The following is a 20108-nucleotide window of genomic DNA, read 5'->3' as shown; positions in this document are numbered from 1 at the left end:
TGGCGTCGACGCCAACCGCTTTTGTTCTCCACTCCGGCCACGTAATAAAACGGCCTCTTTATTTCCTTGAAGTCCAGCCTCACGGTTTGTCCAAATCTGGAGCGTCGGAGGGAGCGTCGGAGGGGGGGGAGGGGTTCAGACGGGCCTCCGGCTGTGCACCCGACCCCGACCCCCGCGCAGCTTGCGGTACACGGCCAACCCCAGGGCCGCGCCGACCACGGCCGCCCCCAGCGAGCCGCAGACGCCGGCCGCTACGACGGACCCCGGGGTCGACCGGGCCACGGTGGGCGGTGGGGTCGAGGAGCTGACTCCGCTCGATGACCTGGGGGGGGGGGGGGGGGGGGGGAGAGACGAGGCACGTTAGCAGGTCAACATTTCAACGTCATCAGTGGCTCAATACACATTACAGACGTCCGAAGAGGATAAAACCTCAACTGACCAGACTTACTCTGTATCTAACCCCGTGCTATACCTGTCTTGGGAGTGTTTGATGGGGACAGTGTAGAGGGAGCTTTACTCTGTATCTAACCCCGTGCTGTACCTGTCCTGGGAGTGTTTGATGGGGACAGTGTGGAGGGAGCTTTACTCTGTATCTAACCCCGCGCTGTACCTGTCCTGGGAGTGTTTGATGGGGACAGTGTAGAGGGAGCTTTACTCTGTATCTAACCCCGTGCTGTCCCTGTCCTGGGAGTGTTTGATGGGGACAGTGTAGAGGGAGCTTTACTCTGTATCTAACCCCGTGCTGTACCTGCCCTGGGAGTGTTTGATGGGGACAGTGTAGAGGGAGCTTTACTCTGTATCGAACCCCGTGCTGTACCTGTCCTGGGAGTGTTTGATGGGGACAGTGTAGAGGGAGCTTTACTCTGTATCTAACCCTGTGCTGTACCTGTCCTGGGAGTGTTTGATGGGGACAGTGTAGAGGGAGCTTTACTCTGTATCTAACCCCGTGCTGTACCTGTCCTGGGAGTGTTTGATGGGGACAGTGTAGAGGGAGCTTTACTCTGTATCTAACCCCGTGCTGTACCTGCCCTGGGAGTGTTTGATGGGGACAGTGTAGAGGGAGCTTTACTCTGTATCGAACCCCGTGCTGTACCTGTCCTGGGAGTGTTTGATGGGGACAGTGTAGAGGGAGCTTTACTCTGTATCTAACCCTGTGCTGTACCTGTCCTGGGAGTATTTGATGGGGACAGTGTAGAGGGAGCTTTACTCTGTATCTAACCCCGTGCTGTACCTGTCCTGGGAGTGTTTGATGGGGACAGTGTAGAGGGAGCTTTACTCTGTATCTAACCCCGTGCTGTACCTGTCCTGGGAGTATTTGATGGGGACAGTGTAGAGGGAGCTTTACTCTGTATCTAACCCCGTGCTGTACCTGTCCTGGGAGTGTTTGATGGGGACAGTGTAGAGGGAGCTTTACTCTGTATCTAACCCCGTGCTGTACCTGTCCTGGGAGTGTTTGATGGGGACAGTGTGGAGGGAGCTTTACTCTGTATCTAACCCCGTGCTGTACCTGTCCTGGGAGTGTTTGATGGGGACAGTGTAGAGGGAGCTTTACTCTGTATCTAACCCCGTGCTGTACCTGTCCTGGGAGTGTTTGATGGGGACAGTGTGAAGGTAGCTTTACTCTGTATCTAACCCCGTGCTGTACCTGTCCTGGGAGTGTTTGGTGGGGACAGTGTAGAGGGAGCTTTACTCTGTATCTAACCCCGTGCTGTACCTGTCCTGGGAGTGTTTGATGGGGACAGTGTAGAGGGAGCTTTACTCTGTATCTAACCCCGTGCTGTACCTGTCCCGGGAGTGTTTGATGGGGACAGTGCAGAGGGAGCTTTACTCTGTATCTAACCCCGTGCTGTACCTGTCCTGGGAGTGTTTGATGGGGACAGTGTAGATGGAGCTTTACTCTGTATCTAACCCCGTGCTGTACCTGTCCTGGGAGTGTTTGATGGGGACAGTGTAGAGGGAGCTTTACTCTGTCTCTAACCCCGTGCTGTACCTGTCCTGGGAGTGTTTGATGGGGACAGTGTAGAGGGAGCTTTACTCTGTATCTAACCCCGTGCTGTACCTGTCCTGGGAGTGTTTGATGGGGACAGTGTAGAGGGAGCTTTACTCTGTATCTAACCCTGTGCTGTACCTGTCCTGGGAGTGTTTGATGGGGACAGTGTAGAGGCAGCTTTACTCTGTACCTGATGCTGACGGTTGTACAGTTTTTGCCAGCAATTTTCAGTTGCAGCTTTCCCGCTCTGATGATCTTTTCCAGGCGCTGTAGAAGTGACGGAATGGAATGTTGGGAACACCCGGAATATTCCCACAGTTCCAGACACAGTTCGAAGCTGCTGCACGTGTACGGGTTCTGGATGTGGCATCTGGACATTGTGAGGGATGAGAGGCACAGAATGAATCTGTCACTGGTCATTTCCCCCTGATACCCAGAGCCCATGGAGTGCTTTCTGTCATTGTCATTGTAATGTACTGACCCTCAGACAGTGCAGCACTCCCTCAGTACTGACTCTCTGACAGTGCAGCACTCCCTCAGTACTGACCCTCTGACAGTGCGGCGCTCCCTCAGTACTGACTCTCTGACAGTGCAGCACTCCCTCAGTACTGACCCTCTGACAGTGCAGCACTCCCTCAGTACTGACCCTCTGACAGTGCAGCACTCCCTCAGTACTGACCCTCTGACAGTGCGGCATTCCCTCAGTACTGACCCTCTGACAGTGCGGCACTCCCTCAGTACTGACCCTCTGACAGTGCGGCACTCCCTCAGTACTGACCCTCTGACAGTGCAGCACTCCCTAAGTACTGACCCTCTGACAGTTCGGCACTCCCTCAGTACTGACCCTCTGACAGTTCGGCACTCCCTCAGTACTGACCCTCTGACAGTGCAGCACTCCCTCAGTACTGACCCTCTGACAGTGCAGCACTCCCTCAGTACTGACCCTCTGACAGTGCGGCACTCCCTCAGTACTGACCCTCTGACAGTGCGGCACTCCCTCAGTACTGACCCTCTGACAGTGCAGCACTCCCTCAGTACTGACCCTCTGACAGTGCGGAGCTCCCTCAGTACTGACCCTCTGACAGTGCAGCACTCCCTCAGTACTGACCCTCTAACAGTGCGGCTCTCCCTCAGTACAGACCCTCTGACAGTGCGGCACTCCCTCAGTACTGACCCTCTGACAGTGCAGCGTCCCTCAGTACTGACCCTCTGACAGTGCAGAGCTCCCTCAGTACTGACCCTCTGACAGTGCGGCACTCTCTCAGTACTGACCCTCTGACAGTGCAGCTCTCCCTCAGTACTGACCCTCTGACAGTGCGGCACTCCCTCAGTACTGACCCTCTGACAGTGCAGCGCTCCCTCAGTACTGACCCTCTGACAGTGCGGCACTCCCTCAGCACTGACCCTCTGACAGTGCGGCGCTCCCACAGTACTGACCCTCTGACAGTGCGGCGCTCCCTCAGTACTGACCCTCTGCCAGTGCAGCACTCCCTCAGTACTGACCCTCTGACAGTGCGGCTCTCCCTCAGTACTGACCCTCTGACAGTGCGGCACGCCCTCAGTACTGACCCTCTGACAGTGCGGCTCTCCCTCAGTACTAACCCTCCGACAGTGCGGAGCTCCCTCAGTACTGACCCTCTGACAGTGCAGCACTCCCTCAGTACTGACCCTCTGACAGTGCGGCACTCCCTCAATACTGACCCTCTACCACTGCGGTCCTCCCTCAGTACTGACCCTCTGACAGTGCAGCGCTCCCTCAGTACTGACCCTCTGACAGTGCGGCACTCCCTCAGTACTGACCCTCTGACAGTGCGGCGCTCCCTCAGTACTGACCCTCTGACAGTGCGGCGCTCCCTCAGTACTGACCCTCTGCCAGTGCAGCACTCCCTCAGTACTGACCCTCTGACAGTGCGGCTCTCCCTCAGTACTGACCCTCTGACAGTGCAGCACTCCCTCAGTACTGACCCTCCGACAGTGCGGAGCTCCCTCAGTACTGACCCTCTGACAGTGCAGCTCTCCCTCAGTACTGACCCTCTGACAGTGCAGCACTCCCTCAGTACTGACCCTCTGACAGTGCGGCACTCCCTCAGTACTGACCCTCTGACAGTGCGGCACTCCCTCAGTACTGACCCTCTGACACTGCGGCACTCCCTCAGTACTGAGCCTCTGACAGTGCGACGCTCCCTCAGTACTGACCCTCTGACAGTGCGGCGCTCCCTCAGTACTGACCCTCTGACAGTGCGGCACTCCCTCAGTACTGACCCTCTGACAGTGCGGCACTCCCTCAGTGCTGACCCTCTGACAGTGCAGCACTCCCTCAGTACTGACCCTCTGACAGTGCGGCACTCCCTCAGTACTGACCCTCTGACAGTTCAGCACTCCCTCAGTACTGACCCTCTGACAGTGCGGCCCTCTCCCAGTACTGACCCTCTGACAGTGCGGCACTCCCTCAGTACTGACCCTCTGACAGTGTGGCACTCCCTCAGTACTGACCCTCTGACAGTGCGGTACTCCCTCAGTACTGACCCTCTGACAGTGTAGCACTCCCTCAGCACTGACCCTCTGACAGTGCAGCAGTCCCTCAGTACTGACCCTCTGACAGTGCAGCACTCCCTCAGTACTGACCCTCTGACAGTGCGGCGCTCCCTCAGTACTGACCCTCTGACAATGCGGCACTCCCTCAGTACTGACCGTCTGACAGTGCGGCACTCCCTCAGTACTGACCCTCTGACAGTGCAGCACTCCCTCAGTACTGACCCTCTGACAGTGCGGCACTCACTCAGTACTGACCCTCTGACAGTGCGGCACTCCCTCAGTACTGACCCTCTGACAGTGCAGCACTCCCTCAGTACTGACCCTCTGACAGTGCAGCACTCCCTCAGTATTGACCCTCTGACAGTGCAGCACTCCCTCAGTACTGACCCTCTGACAGTGCGGCACTCCCTCAGTACTGACCCTCTGACAGTGCAGCATTCCCTCAGTACTGACCCTCTGACAGTGCAGCACTCCCTCAGTACTGACCCTCTGACAGTGCGGCACTCCCTCAGTACTGACTCTATGACAGTGCAGCACTCCCTCAGTACTGACCCTCTGACAGTGCGGTGCTCCCTCAATACTGACCCTCTGACACTGCGGCACTCCCTCAGTACTGACCCTCTGACAGTGCGGCACTCCCTCAGTACTGACCCTCTGACAGTGCGGCGCTCCCTCAGTACTGACCCTCTGACAGTGCAGCACTCCCTCAGTACTGACCCTCTGACAGTGCAGCACACCCTCAGTACTGACCCTCTGACAGAGCGGCACTCCCTCAGTACTGACCCTCTGACAGTGCAGCACTCCCTCAGTACTGACCCTCTGACAGTGCGGCACTCCCTCAGTACTGACCTTCTGACAGTGCTGCACTCCCTCAGTACTGACCCTCTGACAGTGCAGCACTCCCTCAGTACTAACCCTCTGACAATGCGGCACTCCCTCAGTACTGACCTTCTGACAGTGCTGCACTCCCTCAGTACTGACCCTCTGACAGTGCAGCACTCCCTCAGTACTGACCCTCTGACAGTGCGGCACTCCCTCAGTACTGACCCTCTGACAGTGCGGCACTCCCTCAGTACTGACCCTCTGACAGTGCAGCACTCCCTCAGTACTGACCCTCTGACAGTACAGCTCCCCCTCAGTACAGACTCTCTGACAGTGCGGCGCTCCCTCAGTACTGACCCTCTGACAGTGCGGCACTCCCTCAGTACTGACCCTCTGACAGTGCGGCACTCCCTCAGTACTGACCCTCTGACAGTGCGGCACTCCCTCAGTACTGACCCTCTGACAGTGCGGCGCTCCCTCAGTACTGACCCTCTGACAGTGCGGCGCTCCCTCAGTACTGACCCTTTGACAATGCGGCGCTCCCTCAGTACTGACCCTCTGACAGTGCGGCACTCCCTCAGTACTGACCCTCTGACAGTGCAGCACTCCCTCAGTACTGACCCTCTGACAGTACAGCTCCCCCTCAGTACAGACTCTCTGACAGTGCGGCGCTCCCTCAGTACTGACCCTCTGACAGTGCGGCACTCCCTCAGTACTGACCCTCTGACAGTGCAGCACTCCCTCAGTACTAACCCTCTGACAATGCGGCACTCCCTCAGTACTGACCTTCTGACAGTGCTGCACTCCCTCAGTACTGACCCTCTGACAGTGCAGCACTCCCTCAGTACTGACCCTCTGACAGTGCGGCACTCCCTCAGTACTGACCCTCTGACAGTGCGGCACTCCCTCAGTACTGACCCTCTGACAGTGCAGCACTCCCTCAGTACTGACCCTCTGACAGTACAGCTCCCCCTCAGTACAGACTCTCTGACAGTGCGGCGCTCCCTCAGTACTGACCCTCTGACAGTGCGGCACTCCCTCAGTACTGACCCTCTGACAGTGCGGCACTCCCTCAGTACTGACCCTCTGACAGTGCGGCACTCCCTCAGTACTGACCCTCTGACAGTGCGGCGCTCCCTCAGTACTGACCCTCTGACAGTGCGGCGCTCCCTCAGTACTGACCCTTTGACAATGCGGCGCTCCCTCAGTACTGACCCTCTGACAGTGCGGCACTCTCTCAGTACTGACCCTCTGCCCTGTTGCCTGGTTACCTGTGAATCGCGGTGACGTTTGCGAGACTGTCAGCCGCCCCTTGTGCGTCCCGTTCCTCAATCTCCGCGCACGCGGCACTCTGCTGCACTCGGATCCCGACGTGGATCTTGTCCCGAGGCTGGGTCCCCTGGCTGGAGCCTCCCAGAGGAGGGATGGTGGTCGTCCGAGATCGAGGGGGTCTCTGGGTCTCGGGGAATGCCGACCGGCCGTCGTCATGGCGACAGAGACGCCCATCCGGGCAAACCAGAATTCCTTGGAATCCCGGCACCTGAAACCCAGAAAGAGGGAGTCGAGAATGTGAGGGGGTAGGTGGTGGGGGCGTGAGGGGGGGTCAGAGGGCGTGAGGGGGGGTCAGAGGGCGTGAGGGGGGGTCAGAGGGCGTGAGGGGTGGTCAGAGGGCGTGAGGGGGGGTCAGAGGGCGTGAGGGGGGGTCAGAGGGCGTGAGGGGGGGTCAGAGGGCGTGAGGGGGGGTCAGAGGGCGTGAGGGGGGGTCAGAGGGCGTGAGGGGGGGTCAGAGGGCGTGGGCGGGTCAGAGGGCATGAGTGAGAGGGCATGAAGGGGTCTGAGGGAAGAGGACATGAGGGAGGTTAATGGGAGGACGAGGGTGGAGGCCGGAGGGGAGGATATCCCTCCGTTGGCCCCATGCCCGCCCTGCCTACCTGAACACTCTCGCCTGCCCTGCACTGCAGCCATTGCGACCCTTGGACTTTGACCTGGAACTCGTTCTCCGCCATGCACCGATGGAGGTAGCAGTGCCCGCCCATTGGCTCCGAGGTGGGGGTGGTCCGATTCTGAGGGAGGGAGAGAGAGGTCAGTGCTTAAATACCATCAAACACACCGAGGCCCAAACCCCCCCCCCCCCCCTTCCCCAGACTCACCGCCCTGGTCAGGTTAGCCAAGAAACATCGGCTCCACCGCCCGTAGATCTCTCCGCTCCGGCGGGGAACGTCGGCTGTCCTTCCGTTCTCCTCCCGCCAACATTCGCTCTGCTGGACGGAAAGACGGGAATCAGTTTCGAGGCCAGGAAGGCAGCTGGAGGATGAATCGCGCCGGAGATGGCCCCGGCTCAGATTTATTTACGGAGCGAAATGTTACAGGCGCAAACCTCCCAGCCCCACCGCAAGGTGTCACGGTCGGAGCCCAGCCCTATCCCTAATTGCCCCCTCGTAAGGTGGTGGCTGAGCCGCCATCTTGAACCTGGTGTGGTGTAGGTACAGCCACCGTGCTGTAAGGGAGGGCGGTCCGGATTCTACCCCAGCCACAGTGAAGGGGCGGCCGATATATTCCCCAGTCGGGATGGGGAACGACTCGGACGTTGACTTGTCGATGGCGGGCAGGATTTGGGAGTGTGATGGTTCTCCATCTCCCTGGCGGTTGGAGAGATTGGTCGTGGGGGACCGGACAGCCAGTGATGTGTGCCTCTCTCCAACTGGGCGCATTGAGGAATGAATGAGTTCGTTGACAAGAATATCTCCCGATCTTGACCTGCCAAACTTGAGACGCTCACCCCATTGACCAGTGGTTTATAAATTCTGCATCCATCCAGAAACTCATCCGACGCGCACTGCCCTTTGTTCAGGTACAAATAGTGACATCCCAGGCCGCTGTCGGAGAGAGAGAGACGGAGAGAGTCAGCTCACGAGGGAATAGCCAACACTCCCAATGAACCCAAACCCCTTCCCGTTCACTCCCACTCCACACAATCCCAATGGACCCAAACCCCTTCCCGTTCACTCCCACTGTACACAATCCCAATGACCCAAACCCCTTCCCGTTCACTCCCACTGTACACAATCCCAATGGACCCAACCCCCTTCCCGTTCACTCCCACTGTACACAATCCCAATGGACCCAAACCCCTTCCCGTTCACTCCCACTGTACACAATCCCAATGGACACAAACCCCTTCCCGTTCACTCCCACTGTACACAATCCCAATGGACCCAAACCCCTTCCCGTTCACTCCCACTGTACACAATCCCAATGGACCCAAACCCCTTCCCGTTCACTCCCACTGTACACAATCCCAATGGACCCAAACCCCTTCCCGTTCACTCCCACTGTGCACAATCCCAATGGACCCAAACCCCTTCTCGTTCACTCCCACTATGCACAATCCCAATCCCAAACCCCTTCCCATTTACTCCCACTGTCCACAATCCCAATGGACCCAAACCCCTTCCCGTTCACTCCCACTCTACACAATCCCAATGGACCCAAACCCCTTCCCGTTCACTCCCACTGTACACAATCCCAATGGACCCAAACCCCTTCCCGTTCACTCCCACTGTACACAATCCCAATGGACCCAAACCCCTTCCCATTCACTCCCACTCTACACAATCCCAATGGACCCAAACCCCTTCCCGTTCACTCCCACTCTACACAATCCCAATGGACCCAAACCCCTTCCCGTTCACTCCCACGCCACACAATCCCAATGGACCCAAACCCCTTCCCGTTCACTCCCACTGTACACAATCCCAATGGACCCAAACACCTTCCCATTCACCCCCACTGTACACATTCCCAATGGACCCAAACCCCTTCCCGTTCACTCCCATTGTGCACAATCCCAATGGACCCAAACCCCTTCCCGTTCACTCCCACTGTGCACAATCCCAATGGACCCAAACCCCTTCCCGTTCACTCCCATTGTGCACAATCCCAATGGACCCAACCCCCTTCCCGTTCACTCCCACTGTACAGAATCCCAATGGACCCAAACCCTTTCCCGTTCACTCCCACTGTACAGAATCCCAATGGACCCAAACCCTTCCCGTTCACCCCCACTCTACACAATCCCAATGGACCCAAACCCCTTCCCGTTCACTCCCACTGTACACAATCCCAATGGAATCAAACCCCTTCCCATTCACTCCCACTGTACACAATCCCAATGTACCCAAACCCCTTCCCGTTCACTCCCACTGTACAGAATCCCAATGGACCCAAACCCTTTCCCGTTCACTCCCACTGTACAGAATCCCAATGGACCCAAACCCCTTCCCGTTCACTCCCACTCTACACAATCCCAATGGACCCAAACCCCTTCCCGTTCACTCCCACTGTACACAATCCCAATGGAATCAAACCCCTTCCCATTCACTCCCACTGTACACAATCCCAATGTACCCAAACCCCTTCCCGTTCACTCCCACTGTGCACAATCCCAATGGACCCAAACCCCTTCCCGTTCACTCCGACTGTACACAATCCCAATGGATCCAAACCCTTTCCCGTTCACTCCCACTCTACACAATCCCAATGGACCCAAACCCCTTCCCGTTCACTCCCACTGTACACAATCCCAATGGAATCAAACCCCTTCCCATTCACTCCCACTGTACACAATCCCAATGGACCCAAACCCCTTCCCGTTCACTCCCACTCTACACAATCCCAATGGACCCAAACCCCGTCCCGTTCACTCCCACTGTTCTCTGATTGGTTACCTTCCCGTGCAGAAATAGTCGGAGGAATTATCGTGACAGCTGCTGGTCAGTCCAAAGGTGTCTCCTTGTCCTGCGGGAAGAAACAGAATTCGATAGAAACGAGGTGGACATGTTAACAGGGCCAGCCGTGAATTCACGGGGAGACCCAGAGAGGGGCGTATGGCCACATCCTCTGATATCCCTCACACAGTCCACATGATGGTCCGAACCAATATCCCAAGGTGCACACAGCCTGGTGAAGGGGCTCCGATGTAGCTATCTCACTACATACCCCTCCCATCTCTCTCACCCAGGGATCACTGGACAGTGATCAGGAGCAGGAACCCTGGCTGATTTCCTCTCTCTCTCTCTAACCCAGGGATCACTGGGCAGTGATCAGGAGCAGGAACCCTGGCTGATTGCCCCTCTCTCTCTCTAACCCAGGGATCACTGGACAGTGATCAGGAGCAGGAACCCTGGCTGATTCCCCCTCTTTCTCTACCCCAGGGTTCACTGGACAGTGATCAGGAGCAGGAACCCTGGCTGATTTCCCCTCTCTCTCTAACCCAGGGATCACTGGGCAGTGATCAGGAGCAGGAACCCTGGCTGATTTCCCCTCTCTCTCTCTCTAACCCAGGGATCACTGGGCAGTGATCAGGAGCAGGAACCCTGGCTGATTTCCCCTCTCTCTAACCCAGGGATCACTGGGCAGTGATCAGGAGCAGGAACACTGGCTCATTTCTCCTCTCTCTCTCTCTAACCCAGGGATCACTGGGCAGTGTTCAGGAGCAGGAACACTGGCTCATTTCCCCTCTCTCTCTCTAACCCAGGGATCACTGGACAGTGATCAGGAACCCTGGCTGATTTCCCCCCTCTCTCACCCAGGGATTACTGGGCAGTGATCAGGAGCAGGAACCCTGGCTGATTTCCTCTCTCTCTAACCCAGGGATCACTGGACAGTGATCAGGAGCAGGAACACTGGCTCATTTCCCCTCTCTCTCTCTAACCCAGGGATCACTGGACAGTGATCAGGAACCCTGGCTGATTTCCCCCCTCTCTCACCCAGGGATCACTGGGCAGTGATCAGGAGCAGGAACCCTTGCTGATTTTCCTCTCTCTCTAACCCAGGGATCACTGGACAATGATCAGGAGCAGGAACCCTGGCTGATTTCCCCTCTCTCTCTCTAACCCAGGGATCACTGGGCAGTGATCAGGAGCAGGAACCCTGGCTGATTTCCCCTCTCTCTAACCCAGGGATCACTGGGCAGTGATCAGGAGCAGGAACCCTGGCTGATTTCCCCTCTCTCTCTCTAACCCAGGGATCACTGGACAGTGATCAGGAGCAGGAACCCTGGCTGATTTCCCCACTCTCTCTAACCCAGGGATCACTGGACAATGATCAGGAGCAGGAACCCTGGCTGATTTCCCTCTCTCTCTCTAACCCAGGGATCACTGGACAGTGATCAGGAGCAGGAACCCTGGCTGATTTCCCCTCTCTCTCTAACCCAGGGATCACTGGGCAGTGATCAGGAGCAGGAACCCTGGCTGATTTCCCCTCTCTCTCTCTAACCCAGGGATCACTGGACAGTGATCAGGAGCAGGAACCCTGGCTGATTTCCCCTCTCTCTCTAACCCACGGATCACTGGACAGTGATCAGGAGCAGGAACCCTGGCTGATTTCCCCTCTCTCTCTGTAACACAGGGATCACTGGACAGTGATCAGGAGCAGGAACCCTGGCTGATTTCCCCTCTCTCTCTCTAACCCAGGGATCACTGGACAGTGATCAGGAGCAGGAACCCTGGCTGATTTCCTCTCTCTAACCCAGGGATCACTGGGCAGTGATCAGGAGCAGGAACCCTGGCTCATTTCCCCTCTCTCTCTCTCTAACCCAGGGATCACTGGGCAGTGATCAGGAGCAGGAACCCTGGCTGATTTGCTCTCTCTCTCTAACCCAGGGATCACTGGGCAGTGATCGGGAGCAGGAACCCTGGCTGATTTCCCCCCTCTCTAACCCAGGGATCACTGGGCAGTGATCAGGAGCAGGAACCCTGGCTGATTTCCTCTCTCTCTAACCCAGGGATTACTGGGCAGTGATCAGGAGCAGGAACCCTGGCTGATTTGCTCTCTCTCTCTAACCCAGGGATCACTGGACAGTGATCAGGAGCAGGAACCCTTGCTGATTTTCTCTCTCCCTCTGCCGCTCCCTCTCTCGCTCCCTCTCTCGCTCTCTAATCACAGGCGCACACTCACTCACCTTGCCCCCATACCAGTGGCTGGGTGCTGTCGTATTTCACCTGATACCAGCCTGTGTCGGACATGGCTGCCAGTGTGATGGGGTCGATGATGGTGTGTTCTGGCGCTCCCATTGCCGCTGTCATTATCGATCCCTGCAGAAATCGGGATTCCCAGTGGGAGGAAGGGAATCCTGGCTGTACCTGGAACAGTTAGTTCATCTTCGTTCAAAATATTTTGGATGATGGGGCCTCGAAGCAGAATGAACCATTCACAATAATAAACTTTGAGTGTCACAAGTAGGCTGACATTAACACTGCAATGAAGTTACTGTGGAAAGCCCCTAGTCCCCACATTCCGGCGCCTGTTCGGGTACACAGAGGGAGAATTCAGAATGTCCAATTCACCCAACAGCACGTCTTTCAGGGGCTTGTGAGAGGAAACCGGAGGAAACCCACGCAGACACGGGGAGGACGTGCAGACTCCGCACAGACAGTGACCCAGCGGGGAATCGAACCCGGGGCGTTCTGACATACATCGCAAGAGAGAGTGAGTGAAAGCGAGGCCGGGTCGTACGGACACTCACCCCATTCTCCAACGGTCCCCCGAGCTCGGGTGAGCTGGAATTGAAGTGTTGCTGCATCTTCTGGATCACAGTGCGAGTGTAGATCCTCACCGATCCCTGATCGTCCGTGTTCGTTACCGAGGATCTGGAGGAGCAGTTCATTCCGACTGAAAGCAGGACATGTTCGTTAACAGTGATCAGGAACTTGGGAGCCAGGAATCTGGAGCCTGCACCCTCATGCCTGCTCCCTAGGGCCTCATGCCTGCTCCCTAGGCCTCATGCCTGCTCCCTGGGCCTCATGCCTGCTCTCTAGGCCCCATGCCTGTTCCCTGGGCCTCATGCCTGCTCCCTAGGCCTCATGCCTGCTCTCTAGGCCCCATGCCTGTTCCCTGGGCCCATGCCTGCTCTGGGCCTCATGCCTGCTCTCTAGGTCCCATGCCTGTTCCCTGGGCCTCATGCCTGCTCCCTAAGCCGCATGCCTGCTCTCTAGGCCCCATGCCTGTTCCTTGGGCCTCATGCCTGCTTCCTGGGCCTCATGCCTGTTCCCTGGGCCTCATGCCTGTTCCCTGGGCCTCATGTCTGCTCCCTAGGCCTCATGCCTGCTCCCTAGTGCTCATGCCTGCTCCCTAGGCCTCATGCCTGCTCCCTAGGCCTCCTGCAGCCAAGGCCTCATGCTTGTATCCCAGGCCTCACGCCTGCCCCTATGCCCCAGGCCTGCGCCTTGGGCCTGGCGCCTGCTCCCTGGCACCTGCACCTTGGGCCTGGCGCCTGCTCCCTGGGCCTTGCGCCTACCCACTTGGCTTTGTGCCTGCACCCCAAGCTTCAAGCCTGCACCATATGCCAGAGGCCGGCATCCTATGCCTCAAGCCTGTGCCCTAGGCCTCCGTGAGCCAAAGACCTGCATTGGGCCTGCACTCTCAGGTCTGGACCCTAACTTCTCCGACCTGCGCTACAGGAACTAACCACTCGGGAATGATAGAATCGAGGATGAAGCTAAACATTGAAATGCAGTCAGGAGAGAGTGGGGGTAACGTACTGGAAGGAGCAGAGGAACAATCCAGCCAGGTGTTGTACAGATCCTTGGAAAATCCCAACACGTGAAGCAGCTCATGGACTGTCGTCTGTAACAGAAAATGAGGGAAAGGTCAGAGTGCGTGACCAGAGAACACACATCAGGGCCCCCTTTGAGATCAGCACCCTCAACACAGTCCGGGCTTTCCATATAACACATACCATCAGACATAGGAGCAGAATTAGGCCACTCGGCCCATCGAGTCTGCTCCGCCATTCAATCATGGCTGATATTTTTCTCATCCCCATTCTCCTGCCTTCTCCCCATAACCCCTGACCCCCTTATTAATCAAGAACCGATCTATCTCTGTCTTAAAGACACTCAGTGATTTGGCCTCCACAGCCTTCTGCGGTAAAGAGTTCCACAGATTCACCCACCCTCTGGCTGAAGAAATTCCTCCTCATCTCTGTTTTAAAGGATCGTCCCTTTAGTCTGAGATGGTGAATCCTCTGCTTCTAGTTTTTCCTACAAGTGGAAACATCCTCTCCACATCCGCTCTATCCAGGCCTCGCAGTATCCTGTAAGTTTCAATAAGATCCCCCCCTCATCCTTCTAAACTCCAACGAGTACAGACCCAGAGTCCTCAACCGTTCCTCATACGACAAGCTCTTCATTCCAGGGATCATTCTTGTGAACCTCCCTCTGGACCCTTTCCAAGGCCCCAGCACGTCCTTCCTTAGATACGGGGCACAAAACTGCTCACAGTACTCCAAAGTATAAGTATAAGGTGTTAGTGAGGCTACACCTGGAGTATTGTGTTCAGTTTTGGTCTCCTTACTTGAGAAAGGACGTACTGGCGCTGGAGGGTGTGCAGAGGAGGTTCACTAGGTTAATCCCAGAGCTGAAGGGGTTGGATTATGATGAGAGGTTGAGTAGACTGGGACTGTACTCGTTGGAATTTAGAAGGATGAGGGGGGATCTTATAGAAACATTTAAAATTATGAAGGGAATAGATAGGATAGATGCGGGCAGGTTGTTTCCACTGGCGGGTGAAAGCAGAACTAGGGGACATAGCCTCAAAATAAGGGGAAGTAGATTTAGGACTGAGTTTAGGAGGAACTTCTTCACCCAAAGGGTTGTCAATCTATGGAATTCCTTGCCCAGTGAAGCAGTTGAGGCTCCTTCATTACATGTTTTTAAGGTAAAGATAGATAGTTTTTTGAAGAATTAAGGGTTATGGTGTTCGGGCCGGAAAGTGGAGCTGAGTCCACAAAAGATCAGCCATGATCTCATTGAATGGCGGAGCAGGCTCGAGGGGTCAGATGGCCGACTCCTGCTCCTAGTTCTTATGTTCTTATGTAAATGGGGTCTGACCGAGCCTCAGAAGTACATCCCTGGTCCTGTATTCTAGCCCTCTCGACATGAATGCTAACATTGCATTTGCCTTCCTAACTGCCGACTGAACCTGCACGTTGACCTTTAACCCCCTCAGGGCAAACTTGACCCTCTCCAGTTTGATGAACCCGGCCATGTCACTGATCCAGGATTGCGGGCTCGGGGGCTTCATGTCCCTCCACCGTAACAGAATCCTGTGCCGGGCTACTAGGGACGCAAAGGCCAGGATACCGGCCTCTCTCGCCTCCTGCACTCCCGGCTCAGATGCTACCCCAAAGATCGCGAGCCCCCAGCCCGGTTCCACCCTGGAGCCAACCACCCTGGACAAGGTCCCTTCCACCCCCTTCCAGAAACCCTCCAACGCCGGACACGCCCAGAACATGTGGGTGTGATTCGCTGGACTTCCCGAACATCTCCCACACCTGTCCTCACCCCCCAAAGAACCGGCTCATCCTGGCCCCAGTCACGTGCGCCCTACGCAGCACCTTCAGCTGGATTAAGCTGAGCCGTGCGCAAGAAGAGGACAAACTCACCCTCCCCAGGGCATCCGCCCACGTCCCCTCGTCGATCTCCTCCCCTAGCTCTTCCTCCCATTTCGCTTTCAGCTCCTCCTCCTGCATCACCTGATAAATTGCCGAGATCCTCTCCTCACCGACCCACGTCCCCGAGAGCACCCTGTCCTGAAACCCCCCTTGGCGGCAATAGCGGAAACTCCGCCACCTGCCGCCTAACAAATGCCCTAATCTGCATATACCAGAGGAATTCCCTAGGGGGAGACCCCACCTCCCCTCCAACTCCTCTAGGGTCGCAAATTTCCCGTCGAGGAAGTAGTCCCCCATCCGCCTGATGCCTGCCCTGTGCCAGCTCAAAAACCCTCCGTCTATTCTCCCTGGTACAAACCGGTGGTTCCCCCGTATCGTGGACCAAACTGAGGCCTTCACCTCCCCCCTATGACGTCTCCACTGACCCCAGAGTTTGGGGGTAGCCACCACTACAGGACTCGTAGAATACCTTGCCGGGTGGGAGCGGGGCCGTCACCAATGCCTCCAAACTCGTGCCCACGCAGGACGCCACCTCCAACCTCTTCCATGCGGCTCCCTCCCCCTCCATCACCCACCTACGAATCATTGCCACATTCGCGGCCCAGTAATACCCACACAGGTTGGGCAACGCCAACCCGCCCACTTCCCTGCCTCGTTCCAGGAATACCCTCCTCACTCTCGGGGTCTTCCGCGCCCACACAAACCCCAAAATGCTCCTATTAACCCTCCTAAAGAAAGCCTCCGGAATCACAATGGGTAGACACTGGAAAAGAAACAAAAATCCCGGGAGCACCGTCATCTTAACCGACTGGACCCTGCCCGCTAGGGAGAGTGGCAACAAATTCCTCCTCCATCTGCTCCACCAGCCTCGTGAAGTTTAACCTATGCAGGGCCCCCCAGCTCCCTGCTATCTGGACTCCCAGGTATCTGAAGCTCCTCTTCAACGGAAGCTCTCCTATCTCTCTCTCTCCTGGTCCCCCATGTGCACCACACTCTTCCCCACGTTGAGCTTATAGCCAGAGAAGTCACCAAACTCCCCCAGGATCCTCATCACCTCTGGCATCCCCCCCGCCGGATCCGCAATGTACAGCAATAAATCGTCCGCGTACAGCGACAGCCTGTGCTCCTCCCCCCCCGCACAATCCTCCTCCAGTTCCTCGATTCACTCAGTGCCAAGGCCAGGGGCTCGATCGCAAACGCGAAGAGCAGGGGAGACAAGGGGCCTCGTCCCCCGGGACAGCCGAAAGTCCTCCGACCTCCTCCCATTCGTCACCACGCTCGCTACCGGAGCACTGCACAGTAGCCTCACCCAACTACTGAACCCCTCACCAAACCCAAATCTCCTCAACACCTCCCACAGGTAACTCCACTCCACCCTATCAAAAGCTTTCTCCGCATCCATCGATGCCACTATCTCCGCCTCCCCGTCCGCCGACGCCATCATTATAACATTAAGAAGCCGCCGCACGTTGACATTCAGCTGCCTCCCCTTCACAAAGCCCGTTTGGTTCTCGTGAATGACCTGCGGAACCACATCCTCCACCCTCCTGGCCAGCACCTTAGCCAACAGCTTCGCGTCCACGTTGAGGAGCGAGATCGGCCTGTAAGACCCACACTGGAGGGGGTCCTTATCCCGCTTCAAAGTCAGAGAAATTAGTGCTCTGGACATCGTCGGGGGCAAAGCCCCCCCCTCCCTTGCCTCATTCAGGGTCCTCACTAACAACGGACCGAGCAGGTCTGAGAACTTCTTGTAAAACTCCACCAGGAACCGGTCAGGCCCCGGTGCTTTCCCTGTCTGCATGCTCCCCAACGCCTCGATCAGCTCCTCCAACTCGATTGGGGCCCCCAAACTCTCCACCCGCTCCTCCCCCACTCTCGGGAACTCCAGCTTATCCAGAAGGTGGTCCATCCCGCCCTCCTCCCCAGGGGGCACCGACCGGTACAGCTCCTCGTAGAAGGACCTGAACACTCCATTGATGTCCCTTGCACTCCGCACCACAGTCCCTCCTACATCTCTAACTCCCCCTATCTTTCTCGCTGCCTCCCGCTTCCGGAGCTGGTGGGACAGCATCCGACCTGCCTTCTCCCCGTACTCATATACCGCCCACTGCGCCCTCCTCCACTGCGCCTCCGCCTTCCGGGTGGTCAGTATATCAAACTCCACTTGGAGACTGCGACGCTTCCTCAAAAGCCCCTCTTCCGGAACATCCGCGTACCTCCTGTCTACTCATACTATTTCTTCCACCAACCTCTCCCACTCAACCTTCTCTCCCCTCTCCCTGTGCGCCCTAATAGATATCAGCTCCCCTCTAACCACCGCCTTCAACGCCTCTCAAACCACCCCCTATTTGAAATACTGCGTGCAGTTCTGGTCGCCACATTACCAGAAGGATGTGGATGCCTTGGAGAGGGTGCAGAGGAGGTTCACCAGGATGTTGCCTGGTATGGAGGGTGCTAGCTATGAAGAAAGGTTGAGTAGATTAGGATTGTTTTCGTTGGGAAGACGGAGGTTGAGGGGGGACCTGATTGAGGTCTCCAAAATTATGAGAGGTATGGACAGGGTGGATAGCAACAAGCTTTTTCCAAGAGTGGGGGTGTCAGTTACAAGGGGTCACGATTTCAAGGTGAGAGGGGGAAAGTTTAAGAGAGATGCGCGCGGAAAGTTTTTTACGCAGAGGGTGGTGGGTGCCTGGAACGGTTTGCCAGCGGAGGGGGTAGAGGCGGGCACGATAGCATCATTTAAGAGGCATCTGGACAGATATATGAACGGGCAGGGAACAGAGAGAAGTAGACCTTGGAAAATAGGAGACGGTTTAGATAAAGGATCTGGATCGGCGCAGGCTGGGAGGGCCGAAGGGCCTGTTCCTGTGCTGTAATTTTCTTTGTCTTTGTTCTACTTGCACCTCCCCAATACCCCTCTATACCCCTACGGACCCGTCCACATACTTCCTCCTCTGACAGAAGCCCCATGTCTAACCTCCACAGCGGGCGCTGATCCTTCCCCTCCCCCAGCTCCAGGTCCACCCAATGCGGAGCGTGGTCTCGAACGATCCAGAGCCGGGTCCAGCACAGTATTAAAATCTCCTCCCAGTATCAAGCCCCCCCGTCTCCAGGTCAGGAATCCGACTCAGCATCCCCCTTCCCAACCCCCCCACCCCCCCCCATCACCAGAAGTACCCCTTCAGCCCTTCCAGCAGCAACCCGGTACCTCCCCCTCCCCCCAAAGCCACCCCCCCCCCCCAAGCTAGGGGCCTCCCTAGCTGCGTACCCCCTCCCATTGTACTTCCGTAAGTCAGCTGACCCCGGCTGCTCCTGCCACCCCAACGCCCCCCCCCCCCCCCCCCCCCCCCGGTGCAACACAACCGCCACTCCCCCCCCCCCCCCCCCGCGCCCGGTGCCGGCCCCTCCCACTCCACCTCCAGCGTGGGAAAGAGGCCCGCGCTTCCATCCCAAACCCCCCCCCCCCGGCCCAACACGCAGGAAAGAGAAGGGCGCGTGACCCAACGGGCCCTCCACCAGTGAAAAACACAAAGAAACACCAAAATAAATAATTAAAGAGCCCCAAAAAAGCAACCAACAAAAACAGCAAACAGGATACCAGGGAGGACAAGGCCTCCGGACAGTGTACATCAGTCCCCAGCCCCCCCCCCCCCCCCCCTCCCCCCGTCCTCAGTTCGAGTCCCGCTTCTCTGCCTGGACGAAGGCCCAGGCATCCTCCGGGGAGTCAAAGTAGAGCTGGCGGTCTTTATAAGTGACCCAGAGGCGAGCCGGCTGTAGCAGGCCGAACTTCATCCCCTTCCTGTGAAGCACTCCCTTCGCCCGATTGAAACCAGCCCTTCTCTTCGTCACCTCCGCGCTCCAGTCCTGATAGATCCTGATCTCTGTGTTCTCCCACTTGCTGCTCCTCTACTTCTTCGCCCATCTCAGCACCCACTCACGGTCGACGAAGCGGTGAAAACGGACCGAGGCGGCTCGTTCGGCCTGGGCTTCTTCAGCAGCTCTCGATGGGCACCCTCCAGCTCCAAGGGCCCTTGGAAGGACCCCGCGCCCATCAGCGAGTTCAGCATCAAGGCCACATAGGCCCCCAAGTCTGAACCTTGCAGCCCCTCCGGGAGGCCCAGGATCCGCAAGTTCTTCCGGCGGGAGCGGTTCTCCATCTCCTCCAGCCTGGCCAGCCATTTCTTGTGAAGCGCCTCGTGCGACTCCACCTTCACTGCCAGGCCGAGGCTTTCATCCTCGTTCTCCGAGGCCTTTTGCCGTAATTCGTGCATCTCTGCACCCTGAGCCGTCTGAGTCGCCATGAGCTTG

General features: G+C 57.0%; 1 protein-coding gene across 1 annotated transcript in view; it reads right to left on the bottom strand.

Annotated features, from left to right (window-relative positions):
• Positions 1–135: 135 nt before the first annotated feature.
• Positions 136–20108, bottom strand: part of LOC119960450 (leishmanolysin-like peptidase 2) — a 34959-nt gene continuing 14986 nt past the window's right edge. The window contains exons 4-13 of the mRNA XM_038788174.1: positions 13888–13972; positions 12873–13018; positions 12309–12489; positions 10075–10144; positions 8127–8223; positions 7498–7608; positions 7279–7410; positions 6619–6887; positions 2181–2360; positions 136–322 (exon numbers count right to left, since the gene is read on the bottom strand). Of these exons, the coding sequence (XP_038644102.1) occupies positions 136–322; positions 2181–2360; positions 6619–6887; positions 7279–7410; positions 7498–7608; positions 8127–8223; positions 10075–10144; positions 12309–12489; positions 12873–13018; positions 13888–13972 (1458 nt within the window). The remainder of the gene's footprint in view (positions 323–2180; positions 2361–6618; positions 6888–7278; positions 7411–7497; positions 7609–8126; positions 8224–10074; positions 10145–12308; positions 12490–12872; positions 13019–13887; positions 13973–20108) is intronic.

Source organism: Scyliorhinus canicula, unplaced genomic scaffold, assembly GCF_902713615.1.
Source record: "Scyliorhinus canicula unplaced genomic scaffold, sScyCan1.1, whole genome shotgun sequence".
NCBI lineage: Eukaryota > Metazoa > Chordata > Chondrichthyes > Carcharhiniformes > Scyliorhinidae > Scyliorhinus > Scyliorhinus canicula.
This window is presented reverse-complemented; position numbering and strand designations above follow the sequence as displayed.